This window comes from Camelina sativa, chromosome 17 (assembly GCF_030686135.1).
Source record: "Camelina sativa cultivar CO46 ecotype springtype chromosome 17, ASM3068613v1".
Taxonomy (NCBI): Eukaryota; Viridiplantae; Streptophyta; class Magnoliopsida; order Brassicales; family Brassicaceae; genus Camelina; species Camelina sativa.
This window is the reverse complement of record NC_141896.1, coordinates 20701695-20725600: the sequence shown is the minus strand read 5'-3', so window position 1 is coordinate 20725600 and position 23906 is coordinate 20701695. Positions and strand designations below refer to the sequence as shown.

Genomic DNA, 23906 nt, shown 5'->3' with positions numbered 1-23906 from the left:
TAAACTCGGAATCATCAGTGCGAAGTATTGCATGATTCATGACTCATTGTTTATGTGAGGAGTTACCGATCCATATTTGCTTTGCATACATGGTTTTGGAGTAGAGATTGTGATAGGTGAGGTTTACCAGGACTATGCGAGAGTCATTTTTCTAGGAGAGACTCCCTTCTAGGAGAGACTCAACCATGGGTTCCACTAATGATCGCCTAGAAAAATGACTCCACTAATTTACTTTGTCAACCATGGGTTCCACTAATGACTCCACTAATGATCTGGTGGTTGTGAGTAAACGGACGACGCTTCAAAAAGCAAATGGAGAGACTACCTTCTCTTTGGTAAAGTAAATAGCGAATCTTGCAACTGTAAACCCATTATTTAAATCATCCAAGTAGGAGTCTAAATCCTCAAGAAGATCAACAACATTTTGATTCTCATTATTTTAACGACAGATTAATTGCTACATCAAAATCATGAGAACAAAAAGTACCATTATCACCCATCGTAGTAACTTAAAAACTTTGTATCAAACAAATAAAGAATGGTTTTACGGTTTTAAATTGTAATGGATAATGATCATAGAGAGCTAGTCAAATTTTGGAAATGAGACATAACTTGTCTTCGAACTTCATCTCTTTTCACTTTCCCAGTTGTTGTCAACGGAAACTGCTTCTCCCATCGGACAAACCTCTTCGGTATTTTAAACCTGTCCAACAAGTTCATCAAAGTAATCACTATATATATAACATAAAAGGTTTAAGAAAATTTTATTCGTTTAGAAACTAGATTATCAAAGATATATTACCCGGTTAGGTTCTGTGTTCTACAATGATGCTTGAGTGTCTCACTTGACAGTTCGAAACCTCGTTTGCGGTTTTCAACATCAGACCATATCCAATTCTCTTGTAAATGAACACAAGCGACGACCATCTCCCCAAGACGAGCATCAATGATGCCTATCACCACAGCAGAAACAATCCCAGGATGCTCTACTAGAACAGCTTCAACCTGCACATTCATTCCATGTAAAAATGCACAATTTGAGGCTAACATCGACCAGTTTCTTGTGTTGGAAGCTAACCTCTTCGGGGTAAACATTCTCGCCTCCAGTTTTGATTCGGCCATTGGATCGGCCTATAAGGCATAAGTTACCAAACTCATCAAAGGTCCCTATATCACCTGTGTCAAGCCAAGCTTCATTGCTTCTGGATTCTGATGTTGCAACATTTTCTTGAACTAGTTGATGACCCCAATATCCAAGCATAGTGTGTGGTCCACGAGTTAGAATTTTTCCAACCCTCGATGAATCTTCGTCGAGTTTAACCATCAGTTCGATATGGGGCGCAGGCTTGCCAACACATGTGCCTTGCTTTGGTTGATTAACCAAAGAATATGTCACTTTCAAAGACTCTTTAGTTGGATCATGGAGAGTCATGAAGGTCAGGGAAGAGCACGCCTCTGTCATCCCTTTAAAACCAACATCTCAAAGAGTTTAGGGTCCAAAGATTCAAATAAAAATGGTTGTTTAAGGAAGCCAAAGGAGGAGGACTCACCATAAGCTGAGAGTATTTTCGCACATGGGAAGATTTTCACAGCTTCTTGAAGGAGTTCACTTGATAAAGATCCACCTCCATTTAGTATCTTTCTCACGCCAAGGTTTTCAGCTCCATTCTTGGTTGTCCTTCGAGTAAAAGTAATTTAGCCAACCAAAGGGTTTAAAGACTAATATTTACCTCAAGCAAGGAATAATTCATTTCTCTTTTTACCTGTTGACACGAATAAGATCGGCCATCATAGCTGGGACGGTGATGAAGCAAGTTATCCGGTTTTGTTCCATAACTTGAAGGGCTGTTTCGGCATCAAACTTGGGGAGCAGAACATGGCACGCGCCAACCATTAGCATGGCCATAGCTGATGACAGACCGCCGATATGAACTAATGGTGATGTATGCAAATACACCTGCAGAAAAGTTTAAGAGACTCTTTACTTACGGAAGTATTCAGTTCTATAGAGTTCATTGAGGAAAAACAGGTAAAAAAAGCGTACATCATCCTCACCGTAGCCAACAATAGCAATCTTAGCTAGAGACTGTGTGATGAAAGCCAAGTGGCTTATCGTGACACCCTTGGGTCTTCCCGTTGTACCTATTCCCAACAAGAAACAATAAGAGATCAATTAAACTGACGATTATGTATTATGGAAAATACAGAGAAGCAGAAGTAAAACATGTTGTACCAGAAGTGAAGCATATCACAACAGCATCATCAGGAGCCCAAGCGTACGTTGCTATTGAAGGAACCAGCAGATTCTGTTTAAGCATCTCGGTTGTCAAAACTGGCCAGTAGTAACAAAAACAAAAAAAAAAACAAATGAAGTCACAGTTGCATCTCCTTTGAGTTTTTAAGGTACATACAAATGAAATCATACAGTGGTTATGTTCATTTGCGAATTCTCCAGAGGTAGACTCCATCAACACACGCCATTTCAACGAAGGTATATCATCATTCTGAACATCAATGCACCACGAGACACATGTCTCATCGGTAACCAAAAGGACAGGTTCTACCATTAGCATTGCCATTTTTGCTTCTTTCAAGCTCTGCCCTTTCACAAGAATAAATCATCACGAGTACCAAAAATGCGTCAAGAACTTGCTTTGACACAGACATACACAATCTAACTAAAAAGAATGTTACAAGCAGCAGATACTAACCCATCTGTAATTCAAAGGAGCAACGATTCCTCCAACCAATGCAACAGCCAATAACCACTCCAAGAACAAATCACTAAATCCACCAAAAAAAAACAAAAAACAAAGACCAAAACTTGAAAATATTGTAACATAACATTCAACGGTTCAGGTTCAACAATCGAATCTAAAAACCCAAATTTTTAAGTCCTAACTCTACTTGGTTCAAATTTGAAAAAGTTAGAATTTTGTCGTAGATGATTTACGCGTTGGACCTGTTAAGAGAAGCAATAGAGACGACATCTCCGTTGCGAAAGCCGAGACGAATCAGACCTGCGGCGAGGCTCAGTACGCCGTCGACGAACTCCCTGCCGGTGCGCTTCCGGTTCCCGTTGACTGTGACAACGGCGTTCCCTTTCACGGAAGCTAGCCGAGTCAAACACTGACAGATGTGAGGCCGAGAGTAATTAGCCATTTCGGAGGGAGAATGACAAAATATGAAAATTCACAATCTTTTGAATGTCATCCAAGTTTTTACTGGAACTCTGGAATAAGAAGAACTGAAGAAGAAGAAGAGACAGAGAGGGATTCGTTTTTTTTTTTTTTTGTCTTAGTTCCACTGATGACGTGGCAGTACATGTCATCGCATCGACGACCTCTCCTTATCTTTTATGTTATCTCTACGACAACGAGAATCACCGTTTGCGTTTTTTTTGTTCAGGCCCAATTGAAAATGTTCAATGGTCTTTACTATATTCAACTTTGTCACCACCGCTGCTTGATTCTTGTCTCTTAATTTTCTATTCAATTTGTTTTCAAATAAAATCTGTTAATTTCATTTTGGTGGATTCTTTTCATAACACAGAGGCCACCACTTATTATCCTTCTAGAGGTATAGAGGTTATATGGGCAAGCAAACATAGTTTTTTTTTCTTTTTTTTTTTAAGCCAACAAACATAGATTTGACGTTAGTGGCTATTTTTAAGATTTGTTCCATTACTGTAATACGTTGGGTTAGTTAACTATAGAGTGTACGTAATACCGGTAATTAATGTGGCTGTTGGTGAAGAGATGGTTGTTAAAAATGTTGTAAAATGTTGAGTCTATAAAGTAAGCAGTGTATAATGTGGCTGTTGGTGATAAGATGGTTGTAGATAAATATTTTAGTTGAGGGGTGTAAAATGTTGAGTCTATAACGCCATGTATATGGACATAAGAAAGGACGTAGAGTTCAATTTTCTCATGTAAAAGTTTGCTGCACCACCTTATGTCTGGGTTTTGACTATATATATATATATATATATCTTTTTTCCAAAGAATTTTACATCTAAAAAAGCTCATATGTTTTATAAAAAATTACAACTGAAATTATCCCTATAAAATGCTTTCTTTTTTTCTTTTTTAAGTAAAGATACCGGTGAAATTTTGTTTACAATAGAAAAAAATCACAATTTTTTTTTAATTTAAAGGAAAAACACATTTTTAATTATAATAGGCTCCTTGCATAGCCACTGAAGTGTTGGAAGAGATGCGACAATATCTCCTTGCAACTAATGGTGAAGAGCTAATAGTGAAGAAAGAGAGAGTTAAGAAGTCAGTGGCTGAAGCAGAAAAGTCTCCATTTTCGCAAAAATCAGCTCTCAGTCTGGAATCTGTCCCACTGGTTTCTCACAATGTGGACATTGGTAAAGGTCTGGTTTTTGGTTACGAGTCAGATGATACGTCTTACTCTCGGCTGAGAAAGAACACAAAAGAAGACAACTCAAAGCTAACCCTTCGTCAAACTTCTTCAGAAGATCCAAGTCAGCCGGAGCAAGGTCTGATCGAAGCTCTCAGGAAGATTTGCCAGATTCTACCTTGATTTCTGATTATTTTAAGACTAGTTCTTTGGTTTATAGGATAGGCTTCTCTGAAGCTGGTCCTTCCGGCTCTAATCAAAAAATGAAAAAGCCCAGGAAGAGGCAACAGAAGAAAGCCAGAATGCTGAAAGGTAGAGATATGGAGGTGAAGCAGTTAGTGTTGCTAAAGAACCAGTTCTGCCTAAAGGAAGTTAGGAAAATAGGAAAGCAGTGACTGTTCTGGAAGGTGCTCCCAATGCTGTAAGGCCCAAAGCACCATTGATAGTCCCAAAGGAGGGACTGTCACATATATGATGAGCATTCTGAGTTGGAACTGTCAAAGTTTGGGGTGGCCTCAAGACTTGACAGTTCCTCGTCTCATGGAATTGCGAAAAAAGCACTTTCCTGAGATTATGTTCTTAATGGAGATAATGAACTGTAAGGATGTTATTGTAGATATTCAAGTTTGGCTTGGTTATGAGAATGTATATACGGTTAACCCTGTTGGTACATGTGGCGGGCTGGCTTTATTTTGGAAGAAAAGTGTAGATATCTAAGTTCTGTATGAAGATATAAATGTGCTAGATCTCTCTGTACAGTTGGGAGCACATAGTTTTTTCCTCTCTTGTGTGTATGGAAATCCTAATGCTAGTTTTAGACAAGAGGTTTGGGAAAGATTAACTAGAATTGGGTTGAATAGAAAGGAGAGCTGGTGTATGATTGGGGATTTTAATGAAATCCTCAATAATGAAGAAAAACTTGGAGGTCCGAGAAAAGCTGCTTCCTCTTTTATTCCATTCTCTTGTATGATTAAAGACTGTGGGATGAGTGAACTCTCGAGCACTGGGAACGGATTTACATGGGGAGGTAGAAGGTGGTCTCACTAGATTCAATGCAAACTGGACAGATGTTTTGCGAACAAGGAATGGTTGAAAATGTTCCCTGCAGCGAATCAGGCCTTTCTACCGAAAAGGGGATCAGATCATCGACCGGTCCTAGTAAAGGTGGTACCTTCCCAAGACTCGTACAAAGGTTCTTTTAGATTCGACAAAAGGATGCTGCATAAACCTATGGTGAAAGAGGCAATTTATAATGCTTGGAACCTTGATTCAAACAGACCTGTAGATTCAGTGTCATTGAGGATAAGAAATTGCAGGAAAGCTCTTAGTAAATGGAAAAAATCTAATGAGCTAAACTCCAAGGAAAAAATCTCTATTCTTCAAGATGAACTGGAAGCAGTTCAATCCTCAGACTCTCCTTCTTTACAAAGAATGTCTCTCCTTAGAGATAAACTGGTTGAAGCCAACAGAGAAGAAGAAAGCCATTGGCAACAAAAAAGCAGAGAAAAATGGATGGTGGAAGGGGACAAGAATACTAAATTCTTTCATGCCTCGGTAAATAATTCCAGAAACAAGAATGGTCTAGATAAGCTGGTTGATATCAATGGAATAGTACATAGATCAGAAGCTTCGAAGGGAGTTATAGCGGCTTCCTACTTCCAATCCTTGTTTTCGACATCCACGCCTGTTGATACGCAATCAATGCTTGATGGTTTCGTTCCCAGAGTTACGGAGGACATGAATCAAGCTCTCTTGGGTTCAGTCTCAAAAGAGGAAGTGAAGAATGCAATATTCTCAATCAAACCTTCAAGCTCGCCTGGTGCAGATGGTATGACTGGTCTATTCTTCCAGCAGTACAAGGATATAGTTGGAGAGCAGGTGAGAAGTGAGGTAACCAATTTCTTTGTCAATGGAGTATTCCCTAAAGAATGGAATTTCACACAGTTATGTCTCATCCCCAAAAAGCTAAACTCACCTCTTATGAGTGATTTGAGACCTATAAGCCTGTGTTCGGTTCTATACAAGGTGGTAGCAAAGATCATAATGGCCAGACTACAGCCTCTCCTTCCCATGATTATGTCCCCAAATCAATTAGCCTTCATCCCTGAAAGGTTGATTTCGAACAACATTCTTATTGCTCATGAAGCTGTCCACGGTCTGCGTACTCACAAGGAGATTTCAAAGAACTTCATGGCAGTAAAAACAGACATGTCAAAGGCATATGACAGAATGGAATGGAGTTTTCTGGAAGCTATTCTTTTGGGCCTGGGATTTCATAGGAAGTGGGTTGATATGGTCATGTTTTGTGTTACAACAGTCACGTACACGGTGCTAATAAATGGACAGCCTTTTGGATTAATAAACCCGCAAAGAGGTATTAGACAGGGAGATCCTCTCTCCCCTGCCTTATTTGTTCTTTGTGCGGAGGGTCTAACTCACCTCCTAAACAAAGCTGAAGCTGCGGGTCAAATTAATGGGATCCAGTTTTCACCTCAAGGACCTTCGATCCATCATCTTCTGTTTGCAGACGATAGCTTGTTTTTGGTAAAAGCATCGGTGGAACAAGCTTCAACTCTGAAAGGAATTTTATCTGAGTATGGTGATGTAACAGGCCAAATGATCAACTTTGAAAAGTCCTCTATTACTTTTGGGAGCAAAGTTGAGGATGGTATCAGGAATCAAATCCAAGTGAAGCTGAGGATTGTTAAAGAAGGTGGAGCAAGCAAATATCTGGGCTTACCAGAATGTTTTAGTGGTTCAAAAATAGACATGCTGGCCTATATCCACGATAAAATGAAAAGCAGAATGTATGGTTGGTTTGCCCGATCTCTCTCACAAGGAGGGAAAGAAATTATCCTGAAAGCAGTGGCTATGGCGATGCCTATATTTGCAATGTCATGTTTCAAGCTCCCTAAGAAGACTTGTGAAAATCTGACTTCGGTTATGTCGGCTTTATGGTGGGACTCCATTGAAGAAAAAAGGAAAATGCACTGGATTGGTTGGGACAAGTTATGCCTACCTAAACACCTAGGAGGACTGGGGTTTAAAGATATCTAAATCTTTAATCAAGCTCTTTTGGCAAAACAAGCTTCCAGGATTTTGCAGGATGACAATAGTCTGTTTGCTCTTTTCTTTAAAAGTAGATACTTTGAAGAGGGTGATTTCTTAAGTGCAGACCTTGGAGAGCGACCATCCTATGCATGGAGAAGCATCCTCCATGGGAGACATCTGCTAAAAAGAGGGCTTAGACAAATGATTGGTGATGGGGAGTCTGTTATGGTTTGGTCTTCTCGATGGATATTGGATGGTGTTATGCAAGCACCATTAATGAAGAATATTATCTTCGATCTGGATTTAAAAGTTAAAGACTTAATTGATGTGGAATCTCACTCTTGGGATCGTACCTGTGACAACCCGTCCCGTTGACCCCACTAGCCCACTGCTAGCTTGCCCCCATAGGCCCGAAGCTGGCCCTGCAGGGCATCGATCCTAACCCCTCACTGGGCAAATGGAACTATTCATCCAAATCCACAGTAGATTATTGGTGCACCAGGCGTTTCTCGAACCCTGGTCCTCACCCTTTAACAACCGTCCCACAGGACAAGCTGTCACCAATTAACCAAACTGGACTACCACTTCTATCCTAGAGATGTAGAGCTGATCTGCAAGTTCAAGCCAGTTCCTCGATCAAAGGATTTCTTCATCTGGGAACACACAAAAAGTGGAGTCTATTCAGTAAAATCAGGTTATTGGGCTGCCTATCAAAGAGAGAAAATTGATCTGGTAACGGAGGCCTCAATGCAACCTTCCATCCTCCATATAAAAGATCAGTTATGGAAATGCAGTACAGAGCCAAAGATCAAAACATTTATGTGGAAAGCTGTTTCGGGGGGCATTCCGATAGCTGATAAAATGATTGACAGAGGTTTGAAAATCGATTCAAGATGTCAAAGTTGTGGGATGGAAGGAGAATCAGCAAACCATGTCCTTTTCACATGCTCGGTTGCTAGACAAGTTTGGGCACTATATGGCTATCCGAATCCGCTTAATGAATTTGATTCTGAATCTTTGTATCAGAATTTGAATTACTTGATCCTTGTGAGCAAAGATAGCAAAGTGCAGGTTGAGATAAGGAAAGCCTTCCCTTGGATCTTATGGCAATTATGGAAAAACAGAAACTTGTTTAGTATTGAAGGCAAAAGATTTAGAGCGCCTGTGACAATCACAAAAATCAGAGAAAATGTCCAGGAATGGTTTCATGCTCAATCTTTGAAGGAACGTGAGACAGAAGCTGCGAGCCATAACCTTACTCAGGTTAAAAAGTACTAGTCTCCTCCCCCCTCTGGATGGCTAAAATGTAACTTGTCTTCATCTTGGGATAAAGAATTCAATGTTAGTGGAGCAGCATGGGTTTTGAGGAATGAAACTGGTGAAGTTTTATTGCATAGCAGAAAGTCTTTTGCTATGATTCATTCTAAAATGGATGCTTGCCTTCAAAGCTGGCTTTGGTCTATAGAGAGTATGATTAGCCACAACCTTGGGAAGATCATATTCGCTTCAGAAGACTTAGAGTTAGTTGGAGCTCTTCAGCGGCCAAAAGCTTGGCCTTTCTTTTTGTTCTATTCCAGGTCCTTGGAAGCTGCCTTGGGTAATGTTCTGGAATGTAAAGTTTTTTTGGAAGACAGGAACTCAAATCTTGGCGCTCATCTTATAGCAAAGAGTGTAACAAGAGAGGATCGCCGTCAATCTTATGTAGCAACTGGCTTTCCGTGTTGGCTTCAAAAGATTTTTGTAGATGATATAGCTAGAATCGTAGGTTAGATTTAGCCTGGTGGCTGGGTTGATTGCCTTTGATCCTTTTTATATAACCGTTTATTATTATCAATCAATATAATTTTTTAGTGAAAAAAAAAATTATAATAGGCTCCAAGATATATAAATATGTCGAGATTTAGTTGGGCTGGGACTGACAGGATGATAGAAACTACAGATCGTTTTGATGAAGGTGAATGTCCTTTTGTTTCCAAGCGACGCAAATGACTTGACGTAGGCAATCACCTCCAAATATGCTTAGTTCTGTTTAAAAGAAAAAAAATAGAAATATGCTTTGTTGATTTTATCGAAATATCAATGCTCCGTTAGTTAAAGTGGTAATCATCAGGATTGATTTCATGTTTCAGCTTTAATCCTGATGATTATGACGTTGATAGACCAAAATAAAGTATCAGATATTAGTATATTGGATAATCAATTTTAAATCAAAAATTTAGACTATCTCAGTCACTTGCAATCGAAAAATTAATAGTACAATACATATTCTTTTTGCAAACCATCATCGAAATGAATGATAAAAATTACACACTCACCATGAAAAATTACATTTTCTAATCAAATTAGATAATCACATTTTCTAATCAAATTAGATAATCATGAAAATTATTGGATAATTTTAAACTAATTGGATATAGTGCTTTTTTGTAATATTATTGAACTTGGTTTACTAAAAATTAATGTCACATTGACTCATGAAAATTAAAGGATAAAGGAACAATACTCTTTTCTGAAAGCAAAAAAAAAAAAGAATGCATTGTTCTAATTAGACCATAATCACAAACAAAAACACCAAGTAAGAAGTGTCGGAAGTAGTTAACGTACGGATCTTTTTCTGTTTCTTTAAAAATCTTTAATCAGGCTCATTATCCATTTTGGTTAATACCAATCTTTTATAAAACTTGTGAAACATTAAATAATATCTTACGTAAAATTCTAAAATTTATGTGAGGTTGATAACTTTGAAGTGATATATATATGGTTGACCCAAGTAGCTAAGCTCGCTGTTTTGTACCTAAGCTTATCCTCCTCCGTCGTCGTTTAGATCGTGGTGATGCTCCGATAATTGTGGATATCAAGGACCAAGAAACGTCACGAAAGGTTGGAAGTGAATGAAAATTAAACCAAAACAAGGAAACAAAAATATCCATAAAGATACCATAACAAATTTGGAGATGGGAAACTTGGTGGCCAAGTTACTCCTTGTGTATTAATAATTGAGGGGGAAGACGTTGTGAACAAGATTACCAATTCTTCTGTATTAATCTCTTGTTTTTCTGCTAAGAACGATAAATGTCTCTGCTTCTCAACCAGCAATCGCAGCTCTGCCTTCGTAAACCGGTGTTGATAAGAGCCTCTCCCCATGTTTCTAATGGCTCCTCATCTTCCTTGCTGCAAATTCCTCCTTGCGTCATGCTCGTCACTAAACTTTGTGGAGCGGGTCACGGAAAACTAAAAAAAGTGGACAGGTGTGAACGGTTTGGAAGCATTGATGAAATAATGTTATACTCAGGGTACTAGTAATAATTTTGCTCAGAATATGGTTGGATTAACTATGGTGGAAAACTCGCCGTTCTTTGGTATAGATCTGTTGTTGGTGAAAAGAAGAATATTTGTTGTGCGGTGGTTACGCTGGAAAAATGCCATAATATTTGGTGTGCGAGCCACTGATTGGATTTTTATGTACTTGGAACTTGTAGTTTGTGCTAATGATAGGTCCATCACTGATGTAAGTTGTACATATCAAACTAATGACATACCACCACGAGTGGCGCTGTTAGTAATAATAATAATGAACTAGGTAGAACACCCGCGCATCGCGTGGAAGCATATTTAACTATAAATCATATTAGATATTTTATCTTTGTTATTTAATTTATTTGACATATACTCATATTCTTATTCAAATTTTTTATTGAGTAGTTAATTATTAATACATATTGGGTTATTGTATTTGTAATTGGGTATTTGTTATTGGATTTTATCACCAAAACAAACAATAAATCCACTAATGAATAGGTTTGTTATCTATTTCCTATTGGGTTTTTAATTTTTTGGCAGTGTTTTGAAATTTATATATAAATATGGCAGTGTTTTGAAATTAAAATTCGCTTGTTAAAGCAGAATAATAATAGTTGTTACATAATGTGTTGTGATTCTTGTTTGTTTTTAAACCAAACTTATTAATATTTCGAAATACATGATTCATTTGACCCAAAAAATTGTTGTTAAACAAATTTACATCATTATATATGGACTTTATGTTATGGGTTGAAGGCAATATCCCCTAAATAATTGGGGTAAGGCTAATATGTATGTGAAGTTGGGATTGATTAAATCTGAAATTAATAGAAAACTAAATATAAATTATTCAAATGAAATACACATATTAATGGATTTCTTGAAATCACATTGTGGTGCTTATTCTTATTTCTTAATACATATGGAATCTATTACTTTAGAATTTTATTAGCTTCGTAGTAATTCTCATGGCTTATTTTGATTCTCTTTCTTCCATTTGTGATTCCGTCTCCTTTGATTGAATACTGAAACATTTTCTTCACGTTATGAGTGTGACCGGTATGTGACGTACACCTTTTGGAACATGTGCAAATGGAATATAGATTGTCATTGTTAAAAGGAGTTATATGTGTATAGAATATAGAAATTAAAAAAAAATCTTACCGAACCGAGGTTGTTAATTGGGTGAAAGTCTTTTCCACTTTTTTTCTTCCACTGTTTTTTATTGACATCATACACGAACTTAGGAGGAATCTGATTATAAATTACATCTATAGGTGAGTTGTATTGGTTATTTCTCTCTAACTATGATGAAAAATGATGAACTTAGGAGGAATCTGTTATAGTTGTGAGATTGTTTGCTTGATATGGTTAGTGGTGATGAATATGTTAGTGATAAAAAGGGAAAATTCCCAAAAAAAACACCAACTAATTTTTATTTGGAAGAAAAAAACACCAACTTATAAGGCTTCCAATAAAATACATCAACTAATTTTTTGTGACTAATAAAAACCCAAACTATAAAATGTTGGAAGATTTTCATACATATGATATCAAACAAAAAAATATTCCAATTTTACCCTTTGAAAAAATCTTAATTATATTTGTTTAAAATTAAAAAGAAATCATATATATATAAAGTAAGGTTTTGATCTCTTCTTATTGGTTGACTTTCACTTAATGCTTTCTAATTTATTTATTTTTTATTTGCTTTGTAATTATTTAATTTCTGTAAATAATATTTAAGACTTAATTAACAGAATATATTTATAACTCACACATTAAAATAAAATTATAACTGAAATAAAATAAATTATGCATTAATCATATTTTACCATTTAATTTTATTCAAACATAATAAATTATAATTATGCACTCACTTTTCTTTTGTAACTTCCATCAATTCTTATCATATAAATAAGCATTATCTCATTCCCTCATATTAACATTCTTTTACTTTCAAATTTTTTATATTCTCTCATTCTCTTCCACTTGTCTCATTCTCTTCTACAATACCTCAAATCATTTTTCATTTTTTTTGTTTTTGATTTCTATTTTTGTTGTATGTGTTACAAAAAACCAAATGAAATGTCATTATAATATTTTAATGTTAAATTTTAATTTTAGAGACTGCATGGTATATATTTTACATTGTTCTTAATTTTAAAGATTCATCTCAATTATCTAATTTGGATTATCATCTTATAATTAATCATTCTCTCCTCATCTCCCACCAATATCAAATGTTGTTATATCTCATATGTGTTGTAAGAGTTTGATTTTATATTTTAATTTAGAAATTAGTATATATATTTAACATTGTTTTCAATTTTTATTTTATTTATATATAAATAAAATATTTCTTTTATATTACTTGCTTTTCTAATCTATTCATATTTATTTTTAAAATTTTCATAGTTAAATTTAAATTCACATATGTTGGTTTTAAGAAAAAAAGATCAAGTTTTAATATATATAATTCACTTTAATATATATCATTAACTTTTTCCATTCATTATCACTCAAACACACTAAAAATTATAATTGTAACTCCTCTAATTAAATTATTTTAGAAATGTAACATATATCTTTAAAATCTTATAAATAAACATTGGAATATTGGAATTAAGATTTTAAACAAATATAATTAAGATTTAAACAAAGGGTAAAATTGGAATATTTTTTTTTGTTTGATATCATATGTATGAATCTACCAACATTTTATAGTTTGGGTTTTTATTAGTCACAAAAAATTAGTTGATGTATTTTTTGGAAGCCTTAAAAGTTGGTGTTTTTTTCTTCCAAATAAAAATTAGTTGGTATATTTTTTGGGAATTTTCTCGTGATAAAAAGGATGTATTTATATGTAAAAGGAGAGGTTCAACATTTTGAGAGACACATTTAGGTATAACATATTTTTGGTTTTTTTTTTAATAAATACAATGGCAGAGAGTTGTAAATAAGTTGATGTTTTGAGGGTTGTTTGATAAAAATTGTCTTGAGCTCTGTAATGCTGACACCTCAGCTTTTTTACCAAAATGTTCCTCTATTAATATATAGAGGATTTGAAAATTGTAGTTGCGTGGGAAGACCAGTTATGGAAAAAAAAAAGAAAGAAGAAGAAGAAGAAGAATCAGGACCTATTAGAGAGTCATATCGACGATGATTAAAAAGTAAAAACTAGAAGGAAAAGTGCCTACAAGATCAGTTCCACGACTTATTCGATAAATCAGAATACGAGCCAAACCAAACATACGCATAATAAAGATTGTGATTTGTGACTTAATTAGACTCTTGTATACTAGTGTCTTTATTCTGTGTTTTGTTAAATATATATAGAGAACACTCGTATATGTTCTAAAGGTAAACTCCCATAAAATGATTAGTGCTTCCAAGTTTGTAGGAACCAAGAAACACTTAAAAACATAAAGTTGGCATATTAAAATCACCGTTTGCGTTTTTTTTGTTCAGGCCCAATTGAAAATGTGCTTTACCAATATACTAGTATTTAACTTTGTCACCACCGCTTGATTCTTGTCTCTTAATTTTCTATTCAATTTGTTTTTCAAATAAAATCTGTTAATTTCCCTTGTTGCTTTGAAGACATAAGCATTTTGATGGATTCTTTTGATAACACAGAGGCCACCACTTGTTAGCCTTCTAGAGGTATAAAGGTTGTATGGGCAAGCAAACATAGATTTTGTTACACGCTTGGGAATATCTGTAACTTTCTCCCTTTTCCAAAACATTGATTTGACGTTAGTAACTTTCTCCCTATTCCTAAAACATGTATTTTTAAGATTTGTTCCATTACTGTAATACTTTTGGGTTAAGTTAACTATAGAGTGTACGTAATACCAGTAATTAATGTGGCTGTTGGTGAAGAGATGGTACGTTGTTAAAAATGTTGTAGTTAAGAGGGGTGTAAAATGTTGAGTCTATAAAACCATGTATATATATTGGCGTAAAGTAAGCAGTGTATAATGTGGCTGTTGGTGATAAGATGGTTGTTTTAGTTGAGGGGTGTAAAATGTTGAGTCTATATATAAAGCCATGTATATGGGCGTAAGAAATGACGTAGAGTTCAATTTTCTCATGTAAAAGTTTGCTGCACCACCATATATATGGGGTTTGACTATATATCTTTTTTCAAAATAATTTTACATCTAAAAAAGCTCATATATTATAAAAATTACAACTGAAATTATAGCTATAAAATGCTCTTTTTTCTTTTTTTTTTAAAGTAAAGATACTGGCGAAATTTTGTTTACAATAAAAAAAAAATTCACAATTTTTAAAAAATTAAAGGAAAAAACACATTTTTAATTATAATAGGCTCCAAGAATAAATATATATGTCGAGATTTATTTGGGCTGGGACTGACAGGATGATAGAAGCTACTGATCGTTTTGATGAAGGTGAATGTCCTTTTGTTTCCAAGCGACGCAAATGACTTGACGTAGGCAACCACCTCCAGATATGCTTAGTTCTGTTTAAAAAAAAAAATAGAAATATGCTTTGTTGATTTTATCGAAATATCAATGCTCCGTTAGTTAAAGTGGTAATCATCAGGATTGATTTCATGTTTCAGCTTTAATCCTGATGATTATGACGATTATGACGTTGCTAGACCAAAATTTAGTATCAGATATTATTATATTGGATAATCGATTTTAAATCAAAAAATTTAGACTATCTCAGTCACTTGCAATCGAAAAATTAATAGTACAATACATATTCTTTTTGGAAACCATCATCGAAATGAATGATAAAAATTACACACTCAACATGAAAATTTACATTTTCTAATCAAATTAGATAATCACATTTTCTAATCAAATTAGATAATCATGTCTGAAACTAATAGTAGTATTGTCTTAAAAGCGAGTTAGATAATTTTAAATAGATTGGATATAGCGCTTTTTTGTAATATTATTGAACTTGGTTTACTAAAAATAAATGTCACATTGACTCATGAAAATTAAAGGATAAAGGAACAATACTCTTTTCTGAAAGCAAAAACAAAGAATGTATTGTTCTAATTAGACCATAATCACAAACAAAAATACCTAGTAAGAAGTGTCAGAAGTAGCTAATTAACGGGTCTTCTTCTGTTTTTTAAAAAATCTTTAATCAGGCTCATTATCCATTTTGGTTAATACCAATCTTTTATAAAACTTGGGAAACATTAAATAATATCTTACGTAAAATTCCAAAATTTATGTGAGGTTGATAATTTTGAAGTGATATATATATATATATATATATATATATATATATATATATGGTTGACCCAAGTAGTTAAGCTCGCTGTTTTGTACCTAAGCTTATCCTCCTCCGTCGTCGTTTAGATCGTGGTGATGCTCCGATAATTGTGGAGATCAAGGACCAAGAAACGTCACGACAGTGTCGTCGTAATGGTGGCCGCCGGCGCCGCTGCGGATCTTCAGCTTGAACGTGGGAAATCGACACGTGGTACGATGCTGATCGATGATTTCGGCGTTGATGAAGTGTTGAAACGCACTGTCGGAGATAGTTGTCTGCTTTGTGTAACATATATAGGACAATATCTTCAAGAACTCAATTTATATTGAGTACTCTACTGTACGATGCAGCAAATAAGACAAGGAAGATGAGATAACATTTTTTCCATTCTTTTATTTGTCACTTTTGAGTTTTGTGGTTAGGATAGATAGGGAATTTTTTGGCTTCTTGAGAAAGTGTGGTTTACTTTAATTCTCTGTCACATTTATGTTTCCAATTTTGACAATGGTAATAAGTCGTTTATGTAATTTCACTAAAAATTTTACCTAATCAGTGTAGGACATTTATTCGGCCAATTGAAAATTAGGGGAATTGACGAGGTACATAAGAACGTTGAATTTTCATAGTATTTTCAATTACTTGGCATACAACTTGGAAAGAAACTAGTATTTCCCCCTCGATTGTTCCTATTATTTCTAGTATTTATTTATTTTCAATTATATATAAAAAAAAGCTTTCAAAGATTTGAGTTGTTTAGGGGTAAAGGTTGGAAGTGAATGAAAATTAAACCAAAACAAGGAAACAAAAGTATCCATAAAGTCATAAAGATACCATAACAAATTTGGAGATAGCTAACTTGGTGGCCAAGTTACTCATTGTGTATTAAGATTACCAATTGAGGGGAAGACGTTGTGAACAAGATATAGAGGACTCCACATCAAGTAGTTGGTATCATTGAGTTTGGTGACATTGCTAGTGTTCACCATAAAGAGAAGTTGAGTTGTTGTCATGATGACTTCACCGGTGGAAGGAGAGACGTTGCCAGAGGTAGACATTGCGGTGGCGTAAAAAAAAAAAAAAAAAGTTTTTTAGGGTTATTTCGATCGTTGCTCTGATACCATATAGAGCTGAATGTTTCTTATTTTATTAAAATGAATGTGTTACACATATTTATACAACAGAGGAGGAGACTAGGGTTTAAGATATTTACACATAGATCCCTAAACTTATATTTACATATTTGTATATCCTATACAAGATTACCAATTCTTCTGTATTAATCTCTTGTTTTTCTGCTAAGAACGATAAATGTCTCTGCTTCTCAACCAGCCATCGCAGCTCTGCCTTCGTAAACCGGTGTTGGTAAGAGCCTCTCCCCATGTTTCTAATGGCTCCTCATCTTCCTTGCTGCAAATTTCTCCTTGCGTCATGCTCGTCGCTAAACTTGGAGCGTGTCACGGAAAACGAAAATATCTCTATCATACCAGTGAAAAAAGTAGTTATGATCATTTGGCAAAAAAGGCGCCTCTTGAGTTGGTGTATTGGCCTACTATCCCATGGCAGAAATTGTACCCTAAAGAAGAAAGTGAAAACCAAGGCGATGTTACTGATGCAATGGTAACTATAGGTTTATCTCATGGCTGGGTAGCTTCTTTGAAGAACGGAACTGTGCGTCTCCAAGACGATATAAACCCGGCTGCATCGGATTCAGATCCAAAACGTATCTCGTTGCCTCCTCTTGTAACTCTGCGTCATTGCCAAACCCAAATCGTCACCAACGTGGCAATGTCCACACCTTCTCCAGACGAAGAGGATTGTGTTGTGGCTGCTAAGTTCTTGGGACCTCAGCTCAGCTTTTGCAGACCGGGTCAAAGGAACTCCGAATGGATCAACGTCAGAATCGAAAACCCCTGTTTCTTCTCCTCCCGAGTCATGTTTTCAAAGAAACATGACATGTTTCGCATACCCGGATCTGGAGGCCACCTCATTGCATCATGGGATCTCGACAAACACAAGCACACACCCAAGATTCAGAAGTTGCGATATCAAGGCTTTCCCGAGCTGACCAAGACCAAACGGGAGCTTTTGAATTCATGCACCACGAGCGAACACTTGGTGGAGTCACAATCCACGGGTGAAACATTCTTGCTTAAGTGGTACCAGAAGACCTTCGAGGTCATTGACGGTATTTTCAGAATGAAAACAGAATATTTATTGGTGTTCAAGCTTGATGAAGAAGGAAATGCGGTTTACACTAATGACATCGGAGATCTCTGCATTATCCTCTCAAAGTCTGAACCTTTCTGTGTCCCTGCTAGCTCATTTCCCGGATTGCTCCCCAACAAAGTCCTTCTCTTTCATTTCGTCGAGGTCGGACTTCGGAGTAGTCGATCTGGCTGAATGCCACTGCGAGTGCAAGGGTGGTTCTGGTTCATCTAGATTCGGATTCTATGATGTCTTCTATTTTTATATATTTAAACTTTCAACCATTTACTCTGGATCGGTATTATTTCCCTAGCTTGCAAAGAAGGACTGATTTGCTTTTAAGACTTGGTCTAGAATGGATTTCGGGAATACAGGTACTTTGCTTTGCTTCTTTGAGTTAATTAGTGATCCAACTGTTTCCCAAGTGGCATTTTTGGTGTCTCTCTTTATATCCATGTGATCTTGGAGAAACTTTCCAGTTGGTGGATCATCAGTTAGCAGAAATTACTATTGGTTTGGTGATACAGTTACAGACCGAAAAAAAAAAAAAAAAAAAAAAAAAAAAAAGCCATTTGAGGAAGAGTCTTAGAGTTGCTCTTAGAGTCCTAAAACAACAAATCTATGGTGTGTAGTAGGTTATATCATCCAAAGTTATCATAAGTAAAAAGCGATGCATTCATGTTTAACTTTTGGTGATTGCTATTTGCTAACGTTATATCCACTATGAATTCAAGGATTACATCGTTTGTTACAACAAGAAGATCACTCACACCATCCCTCTCAAGGTTTAAACCCAAACCTTAGATTACACAAGAGAAACAACTTAGGAAGGAGAAGACTTGAGAAATAATTAAGCATAGAATCAGAGATAAATAATACCTTCTGCGTCCTTAAGTGTCTTTGATACACTATTAGCCAAAACTGCTTTTATTCTTTGGTTTCCTTAGCCACGTCAGCTAGTGGAGCCATCAGGAGACTGTTTTTGTTTTCCATATCGTCGGTATGTCGGCACACTGAATAGTACTAATCCGTCGACTACTTACTTTATAGGCACGTAATAAGACTATTTATTTATCAAACTGTGAATCAAATTATGTGGTGCGTAGGTAAACCAACAAGGTTTAAGGTCGTCGATATCATACTTCTCATGATATATCTCAGACATTGAAAAGGGTAGCTAGAGAGAGAGATATGGAATTGCTTTATCTCCTCTGTTCGATCCTCTACTCCTCACTCACTTCCTTCTTACTCTCTCTTCTCCTGCACTTTTCTTCTGGTTGATGCCTCATAAGGTTGCGATATGGATCTATTGGCATGTAAGTGAACATATACTCAAATCTTGAAGCACATATATTCAAAACGTTGATGAATACTTGATAGCTTGAGTTTCACATGCGTCATTTTTTTTTTTTTTTTAGGCACTTAAACTGTGGTGGAAGAATGTACCTTTTATCCAACACCCGAGATACTCGAACCCATCATACAGAGTGGAATCAGAGAAACGTGATCAAGAACTTCGTTGCCGTGGGTTAGATGGGTCAAATGCGGACAATTGTAGTAGTAGTTTTGGAGGATGTCGCTTTGCATGGCGAATATCTAACAAAAATTACTTAATTCCATATTATTATCAACAAAAGTTACTTATATAAATATAAATATATGTGTGTGTGTGTGTAAATGCTTAGTTAAGGTTATTATGTATATTCTACAAACAAATATTAAATATATATATATATATATATATATATATATATATTTGTTTATTTCTTTTCTATATATGATTTGCGCGGGTTATCTATACTAGTATTTTTGCAGCAGGTTTTGCTCAAAAATACTTTTTTGAAAGTTTTTACATTTAATGTATTGACTTTAATATTAGTTACCAAAACTTCAAAATTAATTATAGGTAAGATTTAAAAAAATAAAGAAATCTTTCTATTTCATTCAAACATAAATATATGATTCCCTTTCATTTTTTATTTGAATTTATATTTAAATTATTTTGAATTATTCTATAATACATTTAGTTAATAAAAATTGTGTTTTTTTCTTGCATATGATGTAATACAAAATTTTAAAAACAGACATATATTACTCAATAGATGAATAAAAAAATACGGTATAATATCCCACATCGTCTAAAAAAATTGGACAATGCTTCAGAGTTATACTATAAAAGAGATCAAAATGATTCCGAATACAAATGAGTAGAAAACTTGAATTATCAGGCATTCAAACTTAAAACAACTTTTATTTGGTTTATTTCAGTTCTTTATTTTAAAGATATTTAAAAAGTTAAATATGAAAAATATTTAAAACTTTAAAAAGTTAAATATGCTAAATATTATACCGTAGATACACAATAAATATTCAAAATTAAAATGATATAGTGTGAGTTAAAATATCTCGGGACGGGGTTAAATAGCGGGACGGGTTTTATCGATATTTATATAAATTAAAAATATATCATTAATTCGGTGTTACAAGGGTAAAACATCATTTCATCTATATTATTATTTTCACAGCATTTTTAAAAAGAAGGCTTGGAGTTCAAAGGTATTTACAACCAATGTCATTATCATTAAAATACTTTTTAAGAAAAATAAAACAAAAAATAAAATATGCAAAATAAGGTATGTTAATTAATATTCTCCTATCAATTCAATATAATTTTCCTAAATTATCTCCACCTCTGAACTAAATTTTCTGCAAAACTAAACAAAATTTTTACTTTTCCAATATAGAAAACTTTGTATTCATTTCAATCAATCATATTCAATTACTTCAAATTTTTTAATTTTTAAAGAAATTCCTCCAGATTTTCCGTCTTTAATATATAGAAAATCTAAAGAGTTCCTCTCCTAAATATAAAATATTTAATCTATAAAAATTTGTGGAAAAGTAACATTACCAAATAAAATCCCTAAAAAATACATATATTATTTTTATAAATGTTTTAAATATATTATTTAATAAACTTTAATAAATTAAATTATTATGGGACGGGTTATGATCGATATTCATATAAATTTAAAATGTCAATAATCCATCGCTACGACCATCAATATATTATACTAAAAAGTAATAAATTTCTAAAGATTTAGTTTATATAGAAAATATAGGCCTGTGGTGTACCGTTAAAAGATGGTCATTACAATTAAGTCTATCGGTAATACTGATTTTAGCAAAGTATGTCTGCGGTTGGCGGGTTGTCCCAAAAACTATAAATATAAGATTAAAATAAATATATTATATATAAATAATACTTTTACATAGTTCTGTATATATAATACGTGAAATATGTGATAATGTGAGGAAATTTAATTTAAACCAATTAAGATAAATCCAAAATATCAATATTATAAGTTATTTAAAGATTTCTTTTTTTTTCTTTGCCACTAAATTTTTTAAGAATAATTAATATAAAATTTAGGTTGAGGACATGCTTGGGCATAACTTTAACGACCACGGTCTTAGCGGGTTGACCCGCTGCGGTCCATGAAAAAAGAAATGTGGACCGACCTGTTTGACACCTCTATATACATGATTATTATAAACAAACTGGTCCAACTTAATAATATAAACGGATATTAATAAGTTCTGTAGTGAATTCTGGCTCATCCTCCGAATATTTTTATCTTGGATTGGTGAAATTAATTTATAACAAAAATAAATTATTGTGTTGTATATAAACCGCAGATTAAATCATAGAATTAACAATCAAAATACAATTATACAATCTTAAACTTCAAATAAAACGTAAAAAATTAACTAACAATTACAATTTAAAATTTAATGATTTTAGTAGAAAAAAATAAAAATCTTGCGGTATACCGCGGATTAAAATCTAGTTAATTTGTTAACATTGTCGGTATCTAAAAATAGACATATCTAATTAATTTGATTAAATAAATATTATGTAAAAAATAATTTATATTGCAGTATTATATGGTTTATTTAATAATTATTATATAATTATAACATATTTAACCAACAAATAAAACTTTTTTTTTTGTCATCATTGAATCGACAAGGCCCAATTCATAGCCAATCCCTACAATGCGGGGTAACGCGACTTAGTGGAGTCGAACTCCGGTGAGATCGGTCACAGAGGTGGTGTTGTAACCACTTGACGAAAGACACTTCCCCAACAAATATATATAGTTATAAATGGTAACAAGCCTTTGCACGATAATAATTAACTACTTAGCTTAACATTTTACCTGTGGCACAACCTTAAGAAACTAAAATGTTTTTATTGATTTTAATAGATATAGCACACAACTTAGCTAATTATTTACAAGAATTAAGAAAATGAGTATGGGGCACTTGCCCCACCCCTCATAAGCCTAGATTTACCCCTTACCGCAGCAAACCATTCATTGTCAGTTAAAGTTTTGGTATGCATACCATTATAAACCGAAAACTTGAAATGGAACCCAAAGCTCTGAGTAAAAGAGCTATAAAGGCATTAAGTGTTTATTGTTTAATTTTCCCTTCTTGAAATTTTAATATGCCAACTTTATGTTTTTACGTGTTTCTTGGTTCCTACAAACTTGGAAGCACTAATCATTTTATGGGAGTATACCACTAGAGAGCAATCAGTTGTCCTGCATTATACTCCCTCTGTTTCATAATAAGTGTCATCCTGACATTTTGCACATAAATTAAGAAAACATATTAATATATCTCTTATACCCTTAAAATTGAAACTGACTCTTGATATTCTTCAATGAATATGAGGTTAAAGTTGGAAATTTATACTTAATTTTACATTGAAAATCTAAAATGACACTTATTTTGAAACAAAAAAAATCAGGCTAGAATGACACTCTTTGTGAAACGGAGGGAGTATAACATACTAGTAGTCACTCCGTGCTATGCACGGATTTAGTTTACGTTATTTTTGGATATTTTTTGTGATCATCAATATCTTTTTTTTTTCTGACCTCAAAACACCATATCTTATTAATTTGGTTCAAATAGGATAGCCTCGTGAGCTAACCATTCTGGAACCTGCGGATTTACATAGGAAAAGAAAGATCCTCGTGCTCAAGCCGCTTTTGCAAGACGAGCGACACAGACATTGTTCAATCTAGGTATACATCCAATAGAAAACATAGAAAAACCCCTTTGATAAGACTGAAAAGAATCTAATTCCAAAGTAAACGCTGGCCAGTCTTTTGACTCATCTATGACAATTAAAATCTATTGACAATCTATCTCAAAATGAACCATATTATATCCCAGAGAGAGAGCACTTTCCATGGCCCAGCATAGAGAGAGAGCATTTTCATTGAAAACCTAAAACGACAACTAAATTAAAACAGAGGGAGTATTTCATTGTTATAGGAGTCACATAAACTTTGTGAGAGTTATGGATATGCAATCATTACATATTAATATATTTTCTTATATATGTAATATTTCTAAATACTATTATTAATTATTCATTGCATTACTATAAAATATAAATATTATGAAAGTTACAAAAATGAGAGTTAATTAGTAAATATACAAGACTGATGAGACATAATAGAAAATTTAATAAAAAATATGTCAGGTTTATAAAAATATATTATTGTGAATTAATAACTAAAATAGTCTATTGTTTTCAATATATATTCAAAATTTATATATTATAAATATAGATCTATGGACGGGCATCTTAGCTAATCAAATCATGAATTTAAATATATATTCACTTTTCTCTTTAAACA

General features: G+C 34.1%; 3 protein-coding genes and 1 long non-coding RNA gene across 6 annotated transcripts; 2 read left to right on the top strand and 2 right to left on the bottom strand.

Moving 5' to 3' along the window:
* Positions 1-411: 411 nt before the first annotated feature.
* Positions 412-3393, bottom strand: LOC104757423 (2-succinylbenzoate--CoA ligase, chloroplastic/peroxisomal). Of its 3 annotated transcripts, none has more exons than XR_015587093.1 (10): positions 2963-3332; positions 2712-2784; positions 2426-2597; positions 2234-2332; positions 2045-2142; positions 1764-1957; positions 1551-1668; positions 1079-1464; positions 803-1005; positions 412-703 (listed from the first exon to the last, which is right to left on the bottom strand). XR_015587093.1 is itself a non-coding variant. In XM_010480166.3 (10 exons), exons 1-10 carry the CDS (start codon positions 3160-3162, stop codon positions 574-576), a joined length of 1683 nt encoding a protein of 560 aa, XP_010478468.1. In that variant the 5' UTR covers positions 3163-3393; the 3' UTR covers positions 412-573. The 3 variants fall into 3 exon arrangements, 2 of the variants coding, with proteins under 2 accessions (XP_010478468.1, XP_087352027.1); XM_010480166.3 differs by having other exon boundaries at positions 1551-1678; positions 2963-3393; XM_087495901.1 differs by having other exon boundaries at positions 1551-1678; positions 2056-2142; positions 2963-3324.
* An 822-nt stretch (positions 3394-4215) lies between these two features.
* On the top strand, positions 4216-8694 carry LOC147924103 (uncharacterized). The gene is made up of 7 exons (XM_087496618.1): positions 4216-4504; positions 4591-4691; positions 4792-5032; positions 5111-5392; positions 5474-7406; positions 7509-7649; positions 7965-8694. The coding sequence occupies exons 1-7, from the start codon at positions 4216-4218 to the stop codon at positions 8692-8694; spliced, it is 3717 nt and encodes a 1238-aa protein (XP_087352744.1).
* A 2840-nt stretch (positions 8695-11534) lies between these two features.
* LOC147924102 (uncharacterized) lies at positions 11535-12213 on the bottom strand. Its single transcript, XR_015586623.1, has 2 exons — positions 11881-12213; positions 11535-11790 (listed from the first exon to the last, which is right to left on the bottom strand). It is a non-coding gene; the product is annotated as an uncharacterized LOC147924102 (long non-coding RNA).
* A 4896-nt stretch (positions 12214-17109) lies between these two features.
* On the top strand, positions 17110-18610 carry LOC109130080 (uncharacterized). Its single transcript, XM_019239297.2, has one exon. It carries the CDS (start codon positions 17290-17292, stop codon positions 18379-18381), a length of 1092 nt encoding a protein of 363 aa, XP_019094842.1. The 5' UTR covers positions 17110-17289; the 3' UTR covers positions 18382-18610.
* The last annotated feature ends 5296 nt before the right edge of the window (positions 18611-23906 follow it).